General features: G+C 39.0%; 1 protein-coding gene across 1 annotated transcript in view; it reads left to right on the top strand.

Annotated features, from left to right (window-relative positions):
* Positions 1-11,777, top strand: part of LOC115015998 (brevican core protein-like) — a 19,708-nt gene extending 7,931 nt beyond the window's left edge. Inside the window, exons 4-14 of the mRNA XM_029443661.1 lie at positions 227-401; positions 607-734; positions 1,143-1,436; positions 1,579-2,451; positions 3,580-5,547; positions 9,471-9,578; positions 9,717-9,875; positions 9,960-10,042; positions 10,269-10,413; positions 10,557-10,739; positions 11,030-11,777. Of these exons, the coding sequence (XP_029299521.1) occupies positions 227-401; positions 607-734; positions 1,143-1,436; positions 1,579-2,451; positions 3,580-5,547; positions 9,471-9,578; positions 9,717-9,875; positions 9,960-10,042; positions 10,269-10,413; positions 10,557-10,739; positions 11,030-11,145 (4,232 nt within the window). The 3' untranslated portion in view covers positions 11,146-11,777. The remainder of the gene's footprint in view (positions 1-226; positions 402-606; positions 735-1,142; positions 1,437-1,578; positions 2,452-3,579; positions 5,548-9,470; positions 9,579-9,716; positions 9,876-9,959; positions 10,043-10,268; positions 10,414-10,556; positions 10,740-11,029) is intronic.
* Positions 11,778-18,521: the final 6,744 nt, after the last annotated feature.

The following is an 18,521-nucleotide window of genomic DNA, read 5'->3' as shown; positions in this document are numbered from 1 at the left end:
ATATAATATAATTTTATTAATATTTATGCCTCTTTTGTCTTTTTATTTTGAACTTTAAATGTAAAGCACATTGAGTGTCTTTGTAATGAAATGTGCTCTATACATAAAGCTTCCTTTCCTTCTCTTTATATGTTTCTGAGATCACATCCCACCCACGCCCTTCACAAGATGAATAAATATGGGCTTATTTGTGTGTGTTTATGTGCTTATGTGTGCGTGTCTTTAGGTGTCGTATTCCACTACAGAGACGCTTTGGGCCGCTATGCCTTTTCCTTTCATCAGGCCCAGAGGGCTTGTGAGGCCATCGGGGCACAAATCGCGACTCCTGACCAGCTGCTGGCCGCTTACTACGACGGCTACGAGCAGTGTGATGCAGGTTGGCTGGCAGACCAGTCTGTCAGGTATCTTATCACCTTTGTATCTGCGTGTTCCAACATTAAATTAAAGCTGTGAAACAAATGCACCTCTGTGTTTAATGACCATCTTTTATTTACATTTTCATATTTGTTTGGTATCTTTGTAAAGTACAGGATCTTCACTAGCAGTTAAAGCTGAGTTTAAGAGGTACATTTTAAATGACAAATCTTGATTGTTTCTATTTTGCAGGTACCCAATCCAAGTGCCCCGAGAAGGTTGCTATGGAGACATGGATGGCCAGCCAGGCGTGAGAAACTATGGGACCATGGATCCAGATCATCTATTTGATGTTTACTGTTACATGGAGGAAAATTATGGTATGAAAAATGATACCTATTTCTGTAGCTAATCCATACTAGATTTTTAAGGCCAATGCTTATATCAATATTTGAGATCTTTAAAGCAAAAATAACAATATATCGGCCATTGTTTATTAATACAAAGTTTGAGACAATGAGACATTTTACAGTTCAAAAATAAGCTCTTCTAGTGGACAATCTACATAATAATATTTCTAAATGACCTCAAACACATTCCTGTACTGCAATTTCTTGTTATATCAGACAACATATATGGCACATATACAGATATATCTGTGATAGATCTGTCAGTCATTCCAATGTATCACTTGGACTATATCTACATATAATCATGATCAAATGTATCCATATTGTACATACAGTAAAATAAGATAATGAAAAATATAAAATATTTTGTGTTTGTAGGGGAGGTGTTTTATGACTCCATCCCACAGCAGTTGTCATTTGATGAGGCACAGTCGTACTGCAGAACAGCAGGAGCGGAACTGGCTTCAACAGCACAGTTGTACTTGGCATGGAGTGAAGGTCTGGACCGTTGCAGCCCTGGCTGGCTGGCTGATGGCAGTGTGCGCTACCCCATCATAGACCCGAGAGAGCGCTGCGGAGGGCCTCAGCCGGGCGTCAAAACCATTTACCGCTTCAGCAACCAAACTGGCTTCCCAGAGCCATCCAGCCTCCATGACGTCTATTGTTTCAGAGGTGAGTATTTTGTGCCTCAAAACGTTCTTGTGCATTAAATAGAAAGAAATGCACATGTCAAAAATGCATTGGATACACATGAAAAGTTCATTGAAAAGATGTTTCTTAAATAACATGTTTAATCATTTATCTGTCTCTACAGATAATAGAAATATTCCCACCGACTCTCCCATGGACTACATGGCCACGCAGCCTGAGGACATTGGACAAGATGTTGTTATTCTTATGGAAACAGATCAAGAGCTGCAACTGAACCAACATGCAGAACAGGTGGAGCTCAAAGCTCAAAGGGTGGTCGAATCTTTTCCCTTTTTCTCCATCTCTTCCACAGAGGAAAACCTGGTTGACACAAATCCAACAGTTGTATCAGAAACATCAGAGTCTCCTCTCAACACAACACCTACGTTGGAGCTCCTCCAGGTATTGAATGAAACTTCACCCTCTACAGAAATGAGCTCCCAGCATCCTACAGCACCGGTGATGAACAGCACTATCAGCACCACAGAAACCTACAATTCCCCACAAAACACATCCTTACTGCCCAGTGTTTACAATGAGACGGGTTTCCACCTCAACTTGAACTTCAGCTCTCATGAGTCTGAGCCTGAAAGCACTACAGGGTTTCCCGAATTATCATATGAACCTCACACACATAGTCAGACAGTTCCAGACACACATCCTGAAGAGAATACATCTGAGAGGCCAAAGGATTCCCAAGAAATACAGGAGAGCAACTTGGATGTTGACAGATCCCAAGCCAATTACAGCGAGGCAGACAGCAATTATACTCAAGGGGAGAGTTTCTGGGAGGTGATCTCTATGACCCTTGACCCCGTGGTTCAGGTGAAGCTGGAGGAGGCAGCATTAGAAGACCCTGTTCAGGTGTCTCTCTCAACTCAGGCCTCAAAAGAAGAAGGAAAACTTATTACACAACCAGTTCAAGCTTCAGAATCTTCTATCAAGGAGCTGACCTCGCTGTGGGCCTATCTGGATGGGTCTGGAGATATTTCTCAAGGTATGTCGAGCATAGATGTGAATTTCTAAGTCTGCGGTCGAATAGTCAATAAAATTACATCTTCATCTTATCCTAACCACTTTTCCTTGACCTCGACGGAAGACACCATGAGGTCAAGGAAAAATGTTAAGAAGAATTTATAGGGATTCAACAAAAGACAACTGTGGTGCCAAGAGACTCCAATTGTGCTTATTATGTGGTTGTGGATGTTATTGAAGTGGGTCTGTCGTGTCGCTTTAAATGTCGCAAGTAAATGTGGGAAGGCATTATCTCTTTTCCTCCTCCTTTCCTGTCAATGTCTTAAAGGTTGGTCCAGTGTATTCTATGTTAAAGGAGACAAGAAAGGAAGCACTGAAGCACCTTTCCTTAGTATTTAGAGAATTCAACCAGGTCTTAGATCAACCACTTAGATACTTCCGGGTCATTTCACTGAATAAGAAGCCTTCCTAAGCAGAAAAAGACTATTCAACTGCAGCCAATGCCAGGAATTATTCCACATTTTGGGAAATGATTTTTGTTCTAGCCGAGAGTTAGACGAGTAAATTAATACCACTCTTGTATCTATACGGTAAATATGAAGCTACAACCTGCAGGCGGTTAGCTTAGATTAGCACAAAGACTGGAAACAGCTAGCTTGGCTCTGTCCAAAGGTTTTCAAATCCACCTACCAGAACATATAAAACTCACAAAATAAAATGCTATATCTTGTTTGCTTATACAAAAAGAAAACATACTGTGGTGTTACAGGGGTTTCTGTGGCGGACAATTTCTTGGCTGGGAGCCACGAGAGAAGTTCTTTTGAAGAAAGGTTGCCACATTCAACTTGATATTTTTACACTTTTTTTGTACGGATTAAACAAAATGGAGTAATATGTTATTAGTGAGCTTTAGTGGTTCTGATTTGACAGAGCCAGGCTAGCGGTTTCCCCTGTTTTGAGTCTTTGTGCTAAGCTAAGCTAACTGGCTAGTTAGCTAGCTATAGCTTCATATTTAAAGATATGCATGTGGTATCGGTCTTCTCATGTAACTCTCTGCAAGGAAGCAAATAGGGATATTTTCCAAATGTTTTCACATTTACCTTATTCAATGTACTTACTTCACTAAAAATGTGTTTATGCTCTTTTCTAGAACGGGACCTTGACGTCAAAGCAGACAGCTTCATCTCCACATCAGAGTCTTTCACTTCCAGCATTACCACTCACCTGTCACCTTCTGCTTCGACCAGCAGTGCTTCTGCTGAAGCTCGGACTGCACTCCCCCATCCAACCCTCTCATCTGGGTCACCTCCTTCTGACAAACTAGGCTTGGAAATCCTCTCCACAGCAGCACAGTTGTGGGAGTCCTCGATTTCTAGACAAGAGGGAAGTACAAGCTTAGAAATTGAAGACACTCTAGAAAGTGAAGAAAAACAGCTGCACCCGACAAAGTCCGAAGACAACCTTGTTTCTGGAGTAACTTTAGTGACCACTGAATCTCCAGAGGGGTCAAACAGTTCACAGTTACCTTCTGATTCCCCCACAGCACAGTATCAAACATTAGGTTACAGAGTGTATTTGGATACTACAACCAATGGTTATGAAGAGGCAAGTGGACATGAACTTTCTACAATTACTGCAAACCTGGGAGAAGACGTTAAAGTTGCTCCAACCCTTGAAGTGGATGTTAATGTTAGCCGAATTATTGAAGAGGAAAATAATGTTACTCCAACCCTTGAAGAGGAACTTACAGTTACCCCAACACCTGAAGAAGAAATTAAAGTTTCCTCAACTCTTGAAGAAAAAGATCAAGTTTTCTTTTCACCGGAAGAGGAAGTTAAAGTTGCCCCAACCCTTGAAGTGGATGTTAATGTTAGCCGAATTATTGAAGAGGAAAATAATGTTACTCCAACCCTTGAAGAGGAACTTACAGTTACCCCAACCCATGAAGAAGAAATTAAAGTTTCCCCAACTCTTGAAGAAAAAGATCAAGTTTTCTTTTCATCGGAAGAGGAAGTTAAAGTTGCCCCAACCCTTGAAGAAGAAAATACAATAGCTCCAACCCTTGCCCTTGAAACAGAAGCTAACATTGCGACAACCCTTGAAGAAGAACATACAATTGCTCCAACCCTTGCCCTTGAAACAGACGCTAACATTGCTACAACCCTTGAAGAAGAAAATACAATTGCTCCAACCCTTGCCCTTGAAACAGAAGCTAACATTGCGACAACCCTTGAAGAAGAACATACAATTGCTCCAACCCTTGCCCTTGAAACAGACGCTAACATTGCTACAACCCTTGAAGAAGAAAATACAATTGCTCCAACCCTTGCCCTTGAAACAGAAGCTAACATTGCCACAACCCTTGAAGAAGAAAATACAATTGCTCCAATCCTTGCCCTTGAAACAGAAGCTAACATTGCCACAACCCTTGAAGAAGAAAATACAATTGTTCCAACCCTTGCCCTTGAAGAAGCTAACGTTGCCCCAGTTCTTCAAAAAGAAGTTAACATTTCCCTAACCCTTGTAGAAGAAGCTAGCGTTGGCCCAACCCTTGAAGGAGAAACTAACTATGCTACAACCCTTGAAGAAGAAGCCAGCGTTGGCTCAACCCTTGAAGAAGAAGCCAGCGTTGGCCCAACCCTTGAAGAAGAAGCCAGCGTTGGCCCAACCCTTGAAGAAGAAGCTGACGTTGCCACAACTTTTGAGGAGGACTTTACCGTCTTTCCTCTCGATTCACAAACATCTAACTGGGCTTTGCTAACCACCACAACAGGACCACAAGAGTCTCTGAATGCTCTAGAGTACACCAGAAAGAACTCCTCCATCACCTCCACAACATCTCCAGATTCCTCCTTGAGTACAAAATCCACTGCTTCTCCCACAAAGACGAGCAGCACCACCATCACAACCACCAAACACTGGTCCAGACGCACCTGGAGCCCGACCACCTCAGCACCGAATGTTTTCCGCAAGACGGCTGAGCCCCGGAAGGTGTCAGTCTTCATACCGCCAGTGGATCAAGGTCTGGTGGATGTTGAGTTTAGTCTCACCCAGCCGCCCACTCTGCTTATCTTGCCCAATGAGAGGGCAGCTGTAGGCGGTACAGGGAAAGCTTCAGGTAATGTTAAAGCCACTCTCATCAGCCTAACCGTCCTCCTCTTGCTACTCGATGCAATGACGCACTAAAATCCCCGATCTGTCCCCAACCTACCTTTGCTCCATTTTCTGTAAAACACCTTCCCTCCTTTTTCAAATGACTTCCCGCGTTTGTTTCACTTGTCGTCTAAGAAAGCCCACTCACCCTTCTGACTCGCTTCAAATTAAAACGCTCCTCACTTCTCTCCTTGTGACCCCCACCTCCCCTTCGAGATTCTCCCACTGGGACAGCTCCCGTTTGACTTTTGTCAACAGCCCAGTCTTGTTGTGCATGCTATTTTCTTCCTCATCCAAAGATTGACTTCTGTGAAGTACTGTAATATACCGGTATGTTTATGAATGAGTGGTCCATTGCTTCTTCTACAAAGATTTTCTGCAAGAATTATGGTGAAAGCATTGGTAAACTTTTCTCAGTATCTTGATCAGTGCATTTTACTTGCAAATAATACATCTCTGCACCAAACAAGGGCAGATTATTCTCTTCACCATCACTTTCTTCTCACTAACTCACAGTGTCTTTTGCAGTAATCTAGAAGTAACTTGATAAAGGCACTTTTCTCTGGAATGTAACTGCGATTACAATGAATGCAACAGCACTGACCAGTGCAACAGCAAATACGTTTTTATTTAATCCATAACTCAAGTGTTAAAACGATTCTCTCTCCTCAGATTGTAAGATTTATATTGTCATTTTAGACATTCTAGTTCGAAAGCACAGCGTTATTATGTTTATGAGCACAAATACTTTTCAGTGTTGATTTGTTGTAAGTGGTAGCATTTAGCAATATGTTTATTTATCTTTAAGGGTCATTAATGTTTTATACTCACGTCATGTTCTATTGTTTAATCCCGATCTTCCAAGATTTGTACATTATTGTGTTTTAGGTGTAAGAATGATAAAATCAACTAATCTATATTTGCTTCTCGTCTCATCATCAGTTGATAGATCTGTAATCTAGTTTTCCTTCAGTCTCAAATGTTTAAGTTTACAGTTAAATGTTTAGTTTGTTTCTGCTTCTACTAAAAATGGCAGCAGAGAGTGGTGCATTATATGAAAGCCAATTTCTGCCAAGAAAATCTTAAAAAAAACATGTGACAAGTTAGACGTGATGAAAACCTCAAGGTAAGTCAAACATTGTTGACCTAATGATTCAAAATTATGAATACATTTGCTTAAGTATCTCGTCATTTTTTATTTATCATCAGCATTTTAAAGTATTTATTTTGCACAAATTGTCTTTTTTGGGGGGTTTTCCTGCAGAAATTGTCTTCCATAGGATTTGGCCATAAATCCAGGAAATTGCCGTTCCAACACAGTAGGCAGTTACAAGTCTAATATTTTAATCAGAAAACAAGATGAGGCAAACACATCTCATTACCGGAAATGGCAGTGTGCTTTACATTGCTTAGTGCATACAGCAACAGAACTTTTAATGATGCACAAACAAACTAGAGGGCTCTGCATACGGCTCAATACATCTTCACAGAGGCTTTCAAATTATCTCAAAAAAAACCTTCTCTTTACAGGCAATTGTGTCTTATCAACTGCTTGACATATTCCAGTCAGGCCTATTTGTGGTGATCGTGGACACACCCTGTGCAACACCTTCACTCAGCATCTTTGCTTTGATATTTAGGACATGCTATCTAGAAATATGAGAGTTAGGTCTCTTAACAAATAGAGGTCAAAAGAGGCAGTATTTTTCTTTTAAAGTGAATTAAAAATGCATTTTGGGAGCAGCTGATACAACAAGTTTAGGTGATATACAACATGCTGTATGTCACATGATCCAGATTTGCCTAATGATCTCACAATACAACTCAAGACTACAACAAGCTCCAGTTAATCTATGGTTGCAGTTACAATTTAGTTTGCTGCGTTTTTTACTTTCAGCATGCTACTAGTCATGATAATGAAAAACAAACAAACAGGAAAAGCATCCACATAAATATTGATATAAGCTTTCAGACAGAGACCTTTTTTAAGTACAGATCGGAGCTTGCAAATGTTTTTGCTAGTTTTTCACATAATCTCAGTTTAGATCTTCATTAATTAAAACTACTAACCTCACATTATAATTTACAGGCAATTTGTTGTCATGTGCTGTTTGAGCTGTCCAAACAAACCCAGAGAAATCATGCAAACTTTTCACAGAAATGACTGAGAGTTAAACCAAGGTTCTTGTAGACAGTAGAGATGTCAACATGGGTCACAGCACAACGCTTAATTTTCTTATACTTAACCCCAGTTGTTTATTTTTCAGCAAAACTAAATGATGGTTTTACTTTGAGTGCACATGATTCTCATTTGACTTGTGTAAAACAGTTATTACCTTACACACAAACACAGACACAGACACACACACAAACACACACACACACACACACACACACACACACACACACAAGTTTGTGAGTGTGCCGTATAATGATAGACACCACAGAGATCTTGTTTACAGGGTGTCAAAGGAAGCAAATAAACCAAATCCACTTGTAAAATGTTTAATTTGAGTTTGAAATAACGCATGCCTCCATTTTGCCTTCTTTTTCAAATTTAGAAAATTAAACTGCAACCCATCCTTTTCTCCAGGACTTCAAACTACGAGGCTTTCTTTGGTAACAACTACCTTTTGACAGGGACACTTTGCCTGAAGCCAAGAGATATTTCTCTTGTGCAGTGTAATCCTCCATGCAGGAGTTTGGCAAAATAAAGTCACAGTAACATTAGTCCATTTTGCAAGAAGGTCAACACAAAAACTTCATGTTTTATGGGAAATGACATGAAGTGACTAACTGACATATTTCTCTTATATTTTCCCCAAAAGGGCTTTATGAACTATTCTGAATAATCTGCATATACATTTTTTCCTCAAGATAGTTTAGAAATTGTGAACAATGGTCCTGAACAAGGGTTTTTCAAAGAATGGAAGAAGAGATGCAAGTGTGAAACCTACAGTGAGACCTACAGAGGTCACTTGAGTGACAAAGTAGCCATGTGAATTAGAGCGTGAGACAGAGAGAAAAGATTACGAACACTGAGGATTTGTAACAGAAAAAACACAACACCAGTGTCAGTGTACTTGTGAGTCCCATAAAATGTTTGTCATACTATAATATCTAATGACAAAGACATAAAGAGTAGTTATCAAAACAGATTACGACAATATCTGTTGATTATCGTGTGTAACTTCGATTTGTAGTACAATCCTTGGGCACGTAAAGCCCAACATAATACCATTCATTGTAATGTACTAGGATGAATGCAGCTCCAAACTTCTGCTAATCAAACTCAAAGAGTATAGACCATTATAAAGGGAACATATGTATTGTAGTTGTACCTGTCCCTTAAAGTCTTTTGTTATTACCCTTTTTTATTACACAGGGTGATTGCATTTGGCATCTTTAAGGCTCCACCTTACGCAAGTATCATTACAAAGGCTTACTATTAATGAAGAGTGTAAGCAGAAGAAGACAGAATTGTCAGATCTGCACCAAAGAAGAGAGAAGAGGACCTGAGGAGTTTGACCTCATGTGACACTCTGTAGTCTGTCCTCTGCTGCCATCTGTTGGCTCAGGTGGCAGGTGGATCCTGGTGCTTCAACATGTCCCTTTAATGGCCTGCATAATGACACTATTATTACATTTGCACTCTTCTGTAAACGTCTATAATACACTGGTATAAGGGCACAGTTGCAATTACTGAGTCCATGAACTTTAATCATCCTTTCTCAAATCTTTTGATAAAGCAAATCTATTTTTAGTTAGTTCTACTTCTAATACAAGCATTCACTTTCAACAATAAAGTAAAAAGATGCACAGACTGTGCGCTGTCCTCTCGTGTAGTTTCAGCAGCATAACTTCAAGTGGCCCCCTGTTTTGTTCCAGATGCCTGTGTGGCCGACCCTTGTCTAAATGGAGGCACCTGTACTGACCGAGGCCAGCAGATACAATGTCTTTGTTTGCCAACGTATGGAGGAGATTTCTGTCAGACTGGTGAGCTCTCTGCTTTGTTGCAGTGGAAATTGTTTCTGTTATGTCCATCAAACAAGTTGGGAAGCTTGGGAAGACTTCACACTATTGTGTCTGCAGCATAAAACCTTTTCAAAGACTATTTGGTTGTGATGTTTTCAGACCTGGAGCGTTGTGAACCGGGCTGGGATAAGTTCCACGGTTTCTGCTACCGACACTTCAGCCAGCGTCTGAGCTGGGAGGTGGCAGAGCAGCACTGTCGCATGCTGGGAGCTCATCTGGTGTCCATCATAACCCCCGAGGAACAGAGTTACATCAACAGTAGGTTCAGCAAGATGGTTTGTCCTGTATGACTAATTCATGTTCTTATGAGGACTGAAGATCATGCTTTATTGTTCTCACCAGACAACTACAAAGAATACCAGTGGACCGGTTTGAATGATAAGACCATTGAGGATGATTTCCGTTGGTCTGATGGCAACCCGCTGGTGAGGAATATGATGATGATCATGATGATGATGATCATGATGATGATGACACTTTATGGTCAGATCAAGTCTGACATTTTTCTTGCATCTCAGCAGCTCCATTTGCAACATCAAGAAAGACACAAACTTATGACAATAAACAAGGATAGACAATTCATTCAAGACCCTTCAAGGACTGCTGTATAGAGTACAAACTGACCCATGTCTCTTATCTTCATGCATACAGCTGTATGAGAACTGGTACAAGGGGCAGCCAGACAGCTACTTCCTGTCTGGTGAAGACTGTGTAGTGATGGTGTGGCACGATGACGGACGCTGGAGTGACGTACCTTGCAACTATCACCTTGCTTACACCTGCAAGAAAGGCACCTGTGAGTAATAGGAATTAGACTTTTAGAGCTCCTCATTAATGCTTTTTTTCACCTCCCTCATGTGGTTGTGTTGGGCTGTTACACCATCATACCTACATCAGGTCCAATGACTCAACTCTCAACTGTCTCAACTCTTCCAACAGCCTCATGTGGTCCACCACCCAAGGTCCGAAACGCCTCCATCTTTGGAAAAGTCAGACAGAGATACGAGACCAACACAGTCGTGCGTTATCACTGCGCTCAAGGGTTCCAGCAGAGACTAACTCCTCTGATCAGGTGTCTGTCTGGAGGCTTGTGGGAGAGGCCCCAGGTCCTGTGCATCCCTGGTAAGATAAGAGATTATCATAACTCTGACAAACTGATCTATATTTATTAAAAACAGTCTTGTAATTCTTCTAAGTTGTACAGTTGTAGTTGTATGTCAGATATGCATGTCTTTTAGCACAACTTTACGGAGTATGTCATCCTTCATTTCACTGAACATATTGTTTGACCAAGACACAGACTAGCACATTTTTGGTTTTGGTCTTTTCATTTGTGGACAAAAAGAAACGTAAATAATAACGTCATTATCCTTTAATACAGTCTTGCACATTGCTTTTGAATTACCTTTCAGAAGCCGGCGGTCCAACTCAGCACCCTGAAGTGACGTCACAGACCATCTCTGCCGACACTGAAGACGAGTTTGAAGCCTCTAAAGAGACACGGCAGTACTGGGACATCAAGTTTTAAAAGTCAGTCATGCTTTCCTTTCTGGTCTTCCTTTCTTACATTCTGTTATTGTAACATGACAAGGTGCCAAGAATCAAATGCTTTTTTACCAATGAACGCTTCAAGACTAAATGAACCACAGACGCATAAAGACACAAACTGAAGCTTCCTCTCGGACCTGAGTGCACAGACTGGCTTTGTTTTCTTTTAATGGAGTTAAATGTTCCTACTTTTTGATGTCCTTTAGAATATTTTCTACTGTATTTTGGTATATTGTAGTGACTAGCAGAGCGAGAAAGTTGTTAAAGTAGAAAGAAGGAAAGAAGAAATACAGTCAATGTGTGAACTCCAAATTACTGTCAGCTCCAAATCTCCATTACAGTAAGAATGGATCTCTTTGTGGTTTTTGTTATATCAGGAACCTTTTTATAAAACACTGCCAATGTCTTTAAAACATTTGTCTCTCAATCTTAACAAATATTCAATAAGTACTGTACATATATTAGTTTTCACACCTGTGATTATTGCTGTCCGCATTCTGCTGAGAGAAACCTTTTATTTCCAGCAGACGCAGTTTTGTTCGTCAGCTTTATGTTGTAATAAAGTTTTGTACAACAGAACAAAGAATAAATCTTTCTCTTATTTTACCCTGAGCACTGTGTGTGAGATTCATTTTTCATGTTCAAGAGGACATCCAGCACTCACGGACTGACAACACTGCAGAAACCCCCTTTGGATTTTTAATTTCCTTTTACTGATGACAGAAAAGTCTAGTATGTGGTCTATGTGTTAGCATAAAACATAGAAATATCACTTTTATGGATTATGTGGCAATTCAAGACAGAAAAGGTGACATAAAAGGGAAGACTTTGTGAAATCCTTGAGGAATAGAATGTAATTAGACTCTTACATGTTGTCACATCCATTAGATAGATAGATGAACTAGACCCGGCCCCTCTCCTCATGCAGGAGCAACTGGGAAAGGTTAGTCGATTTCTGAGGCTGCATCCATATTTGGTCACGTGGTATCACTTTTTAAGGCAAAAATAGTTGATAAATCTTGTTGGCAGTAGTGGAATTTAACTAACTACATTTGCTCAAGAACTTTACTTAATTACAAATTTGAGGTACTTCACTTTAAACTTCTATATTGTACTTTTCACTGCACTTTTATCTGACAGCATATGATCACTTTATAAAATGTGCATGTTGTAGATGAAATGACCCAACAGTTAGTACAGTTGTTAGAAATAGCTCTACCTTTGCAACATTCAAATGTTGCTTTGACCGTAATAAAATTTCAACAATACGTATTATGTAGTAAATGTAACACTTTGAATGGGGCCATTTTGCAAAATGAGTACTTTTACTTTTGATACTTTAAGTACTATTTGCTAATACGTAAGGTTTTGAATGCAGGACTTTTACTTGTAACACATAATTCATTTCCTTGTGGTATTGCTACTTACATTAAGATGTGAGTAGCTACCTCCATCACCGTCTGTTGGTCAATAATTCATTCATGCTTTTGAGATCATAATAATCTATTTGTATTAGCAATTTTAGTGAAAATTCCTGTTGTATGATTGAAAACATACTGTTTACCTTATACAAAGGCAAAGAAAGAAAGAAATACAATTGGACAGATAGACAGACTAGCAGCATCAACAGTGAAAAACACCTGACAATAAGTAGAATTACGTTTTCAACTCTATAGAAAATGTGTAGAAGTAAACACAAACTGACTGTCACCCTATTATAGAAAATAATAAGTGGAGGCGTCTTTAAATAGAGATTTTTATAACTGCATTATCAATTTATAGGCTACAACAACAATTAAAGGACAATTAAGGTCAGGTGACCAACTTGAATGTGCGCACATGCGGCTACACCTGCCCATAAACAGCTGAGATGTTGGGTCACGGTTTCATCACTCAGACCGAAAAATGTAGGAGGTTTTAGAGAAACACAAGAGAAACACTGAATGTAAGTATTGTGTTTGTTAATGTGTGTTAGTTGCAGGTTAGGTTATTGAGTAAACACCCGAGAAACCTTCAGTGATAAAGAGGAGGACAGTTGTAAATGTAAACACATTTGTTAGCTGGTAGCTACCTGCAGCAGGTGATGAAGCTAGCTTCGCAAAAGACTGATGTTGTTCCCTCAAGTAGTTTCCTTTATCACGTGAGCAAATTGTTTAATTTGCAAAAATCTATATTTCACAGATACCTGGTTGCAGTGGTAAAATGTAGCCCTAACCTAAGTACTGCACTTAAATACATTCTTAGGTACTTTACTTGTATTTTCATTTTATGCTACTTTCTATTTCTAGGCCACTACATCATCATTTGTTTTACTGCACTACATTTATTTAATAACTTAAGTTAGTTTGGAGATTTAGAATACAAATTAAAAAATGATACTTAAAGTAAAATCTTAAATGCATGCCATTAACTTATTTACGAGTGTTTTTACACCGTAGTATTACTACTTTCACTTAAATAAAAGATCTCAGTCCTTCCTCTACCGCTGCCTGGTTGCCACTGCATGTAATTAACAGTTAATGTGCTTTTCTGTTTCCTAAACTGTTTTAAATCAGATAACAGCAGCCATAGTTATTCTGCCACCAGGTGGCATCCTTGTTCCACGATTTGTTTTGACCTGCAGGAAGCTGATGGCAAAATGTCAGAATAATGAAGTGTTTGACTAAATATTTTGATCACCACCATGTTAACAGACAGAATTGTTGCTTTGTGAGATGCACAAAGGCAAACACTTTATCAGTAATGTCTTAAGGAGGATAAATATGTGTTATATCTCTCACTATATTCCTTCCTAAGACTATCTCCCCTTACTTACGGTGCACTTAAATGTGCTGTTGTTCTCTATTTTGTAAGACACTTAAATTACTGTATCGCAAGTAGCTTTTCTTTTCTTTTTGCTAGATTAAAAAATTGTGTGTGTGTGCAGAAAATTAATGTGACGATTGCAGCTGTATGAAAAGAATCTTTCAAGTTATGCATGCAGTCTTCTCTCTAATACTTTAGACAGTTTGACAATAGATGCAGAGTAAGACCTGTTTGAATCATTGCAGGCAAACATTTGAATAAGAACACATTTACAACCTTTCCACTCTCAACAATAAAAATGTGTGTTTGATGCTCGTCCCTCACCATGTGCAGGCAATGTAAGTCTTTATTCTAAATTAATCTGTGACCCAATTTAAATCTTAAATCAAAGGAATTGAACAGCTGAAAAAAGAATATTTTTATCAATTAATCTTTAAGCAAAATATTATTTTTTAGGCAAAAATGCCATCCACTGCTTTTATCTGTATGTGGTTGTACATTTATTATTTGTACGGTTTGGGATTTGAAATCAGACTAAACATGCGAACAACACAATGTATGTTTAGTGCAGTGGTGGAAGAAGTTCTTCAGTAGCAATACTACAGTATAAAAATATTGTTTAGAAGTAAGTCCTGCATTCAAAATGTCCAGTACAAGTACTCAAATATTGGCATTAAAATATACTTTAAAGCACACATCTAAGCACACTGGACAGTAACTAAGTACATTTTCTCAAGTACTATACTTTTTGAGATTCTTTACTTTAGTGTTTCCATTTTTCTTAAACTTTTTACTCCACTACATTTATTTGATAACTTTAGTTACTTTACAGATTAAGAGGTTCAGGTTAAGATGCAACTTTATTCATCCCATGGTAAAATTCTCAAACTACCCTGGTGTTTGTGTATATATATATTACTTTTGGTACTTTGAATACATTTTGAAGCTCATACTTTTGTACCTTTTTTAACTAATTAAATTGTATTTTTTAAATTAAAGTATTACTATAGTGTTACTACTTTTACTGAAGTAAAAGATTTATATACTTCCAACGTTGCTTAAAAGAACTGATTATGCAGAATGATCCACATCAGAATAATTTATTTTAGATTTGATAATACAATCAAAACTAGTGACTACAGTTATCAGATGCAGTGGAGTAGATGTATAAAATAGCAGAAAATGGAAATACTCAGGTAAAGTGAAAGTACCTGAAAATTGTACTTAAAGGAGGGGTATTCAAAATCAAAATCCTACACACTGTCCCTTTTTTAAGTGCTGTTCCATTAACAACATTCCACTACTGGTTTAGTGTAATATGGTAATGATTTAAAAGTTAGTTTAGGATCAGCATTAGACGGGCCAAAAACGTGTGAAACAAAGTTTCCCCTCATTAATATTTTGTATATGCGACTGCCATTAAGCGGTATGAGAGCTGTTTCGCTCGAAGGTACATAGGGAGTACTTTTACTTCCCAGGAATTTGCCATTGAGCAAGGCATTCACCCTAAAAGAGATCCATATTAGTGCTGCTCAGTGGCCAAAAATACAGGATCATAGTTGCTCCAGGCGGCTCCCCTGGTGTGCAACCTTTCTTCTTTCTGGTCCAGCTCAATTAAAAAAGACCGATCCACATTATCGGCCCTGATCAGAGGCTGAAGTTGAATTCATAGAGCTGAACGGACGTTCAGAGAGGTGTTTGAGCAGGACCGCCGTTCTCAGGCCTTCAATAGAGTCATGCAGCTCGGCCTGAATGAAGAGGGTTGCTGTTCCTCCCTTCATCATAGAGCTGATAACACAGCTCCAGATGGGGGTGTATTGTGGCCTGTGACCTCAAGGTCACGGGGTCACAGCAGAGTGAACAGAGGTCAGTCGTTAAGGACTCCTCACGGAGTTCCTCTTTCTTCCAAAGGACGCGTGGCTCGCTAATTGAGGGCCCACCTCCCAAAACCCCAAGTGCGAGGTCCTTGACACATGAAAATGACCACTGGTGTGAACTACAGGGGAAGGAGGGAGGTGCAGAGGATGAAAGGAATGAGTTATAATGACTTTAGCTGTGTGTTGTTAGAGCTACAACTAATGATTTTTTGTCGATAGGGATTATTTTCTTTGCAATTTCTGGGATTTGTAGATTAGATTTCTGTGTAGAATTGTTAAATAAGCGTTAATCATGTGTTTTAGAATTGAACTATTGAAGATATAATAAAATTAACTTGTCGGACACTATTTTGATTAACAGTTTAGTCTATAAAATGTTTAAAAGAAGGTGAAATATGCCCATAAAAGTAAAAAAAGCCCAAAGTGTTGACTTCGGATTGCTTGTCTTGTTTGACCAACAGTCCAAAACTATATTCAATTTAAAATGACACAAAACATAGTTTATCAGCAAATCCCATTTCTGAGGAGAATATTTGGCATTTTAGCTTGAAATGTGATTTTAATCATTAGTTTATCGTTTAAATTGGCCATATTCCCCCAAGTGTTCTCCTGAAACAAGGCAGTAAAATCTCATCAGTTTAAAAAAACATGTTCGAGTGTTGCACAGTTTCAGTCGCTGTGAGTCGACTCAGGGCGTAACTGACAGATCTTCAGCAGAAACGGAAAATACCATGTTTTAATGAACATATCAGTAATAATTGTACACCAGTGTTAGACCTAACATGATCTGTTAGTCCGCACAATAAAAAGACAGAAGAGTGGGGAGAAGTTGAAAAGGCGTGCAAAGTTGGCTGGGAACCTCATTTCTAAGCTTTACCCACAACCCTTCACCCCACCGTCAACGCTCACAGGGATACAAACAACCTTTGTGGCTTCTCCCTCGCTCGTGATTTGGTCAAATGCAGAGTGTTTTGTGTTTTCTGGGGTCCCCGATTTCCTTCCTGTCTTACTACTACAATATGCAGGCTTACACTCGATGATAATGTGTGTTTGTGTGTGTTCAGCCCAGCTTTAGGAACTCAACACAGAGCAGTTGTCAGTCGGTGAAAAATCCAGCATTTACACATCTCTTGTAAAGGTCATGAGATACAAAATGATTTAAGATCTATACTTAACTTTAATATTTGCCATGACATTTTTCTTACAGAAACATTTAATCTATAATCTAATATATTTTAAAATGAAGATTTAGTATGAATATTTTTAGTTCTTCAAATGTAGCCGTCTAATACAGATTTTGGAATCAAGTTTTATTTCTTTTATAAAAGTGGAAAAATGTGAACTTCACTTAAAATCCCCGGGAAGAACCGATGTTGCAGCAGGATCCTCATCATGTTCTTTATATTCTTTATTTATTTTATTTCTGAGGAACTTGGCTGGAAAAACCTTTTGTTCTGCTTTGCTTAAAATGTCCAAATTAGGGTGAAATTAATACCACACAAGAGACGACACAATATTTCCTTTGGAAGTCTCACTAACTGCCTTTGATTTATGCGTACATAAGAGGAAGCTTTAGCTGCAATATTGTTCACCAACTTCTCCACAAAAATACATAATTCACCAGGATCCGCCTGTCTGTTCCTATAATTGCTTGATAAACGACGGACATGGACATTTTACACTTCAAACTCAAATAATGATACAACGGCTAATATGTATTGTCATACACAAATACTGTTGATGAGGATCCCTTAAATTATTTTTTAAAGATTTATGACTGCTCTGCTCTGCTCATGCTCTGCATGGGACATAAAAATCCCTCTAATTTCTTCTAACTACCTCAGACGTACAGTTGAGCTTCTTCTTATACATCAATACAGCACTACAGTAATATCGGTCGCTTGATTGTTCAAGCTCTTTTCTTTTGTAAAACAGTAAACCAGCTTGTCATTTTTTTACAAAAACTATTTTGGTTGATAATTCAAAGGTTTGAGTAAAACAGGTATATACAAGCAGTGTAACTGTGCAGCCACAGCATTTCCAGTGTTCTTCTTCTTGTATACTACAGTAATGAGTCACAGTTGAGGCGTTCAACTGCTTTGATTAATCAGACTAATTTCCTGTGAGCACGTAACATTCCATTCGCTCCACTTATTGGGCCATAAAGCCATCTCACAATAACCGAATATCTCACGTTATTGTGCTGAAGTACATTGTAATTACATTCTCAAATGCAGATCATTGCATCAGCTTCATACACACGGTTTATACCATCAGCAGTGCGTGTGTGTGTGAGTGTGTGAATGTGTGAGCTGTAGCAGTTGGATGCAGCTGTATCAGTTTCTCAGCGTGATAAAAAAAGTGTGTGCTGCCTGCAGCTCAGCAGCTCAGCTTTCAGATCAGCTCCACTGATAAAATGGCTTCTTTAATCCGAGCCAATTAGACCCACAGGGCACGGGGAGTGGCTGTTTTCACACTGCACCAATTTGCACTGGGGGTGGGAGGACGGATCGACAGGCAGCCGTGTGAAAACAGAGAGACAAATAGGTTATAATTTGAACCCATGGAGAGGCAATATGGAGGACGCCGCCTGCATGGGAAACTATTTGTGGGAGTTTTCTTACTTGAGAATTTATTATTCAGGAACCAAATAAGATAATTAAACCCCTTGGAC

Source organism: Cottoperca gobio, chromosome 11, assembly GCF_900634415.1.
Source record: "Cottoperca gobio chromosome 11, fCotGob3.1, whole genome shotgun sequence".
NCBI classification, from domain to species: Eukaryota; Metazoa; Chordata; class Actinopteri; order Perciformes; family Bovichtidae; genus Cottoperca; species Cottoperca gobio.
The sequence above is the reverse complement of the archived record's forward strand: the minus strand, read 5'-3'. Positions and strand labels throughout refer to the sequence as shown.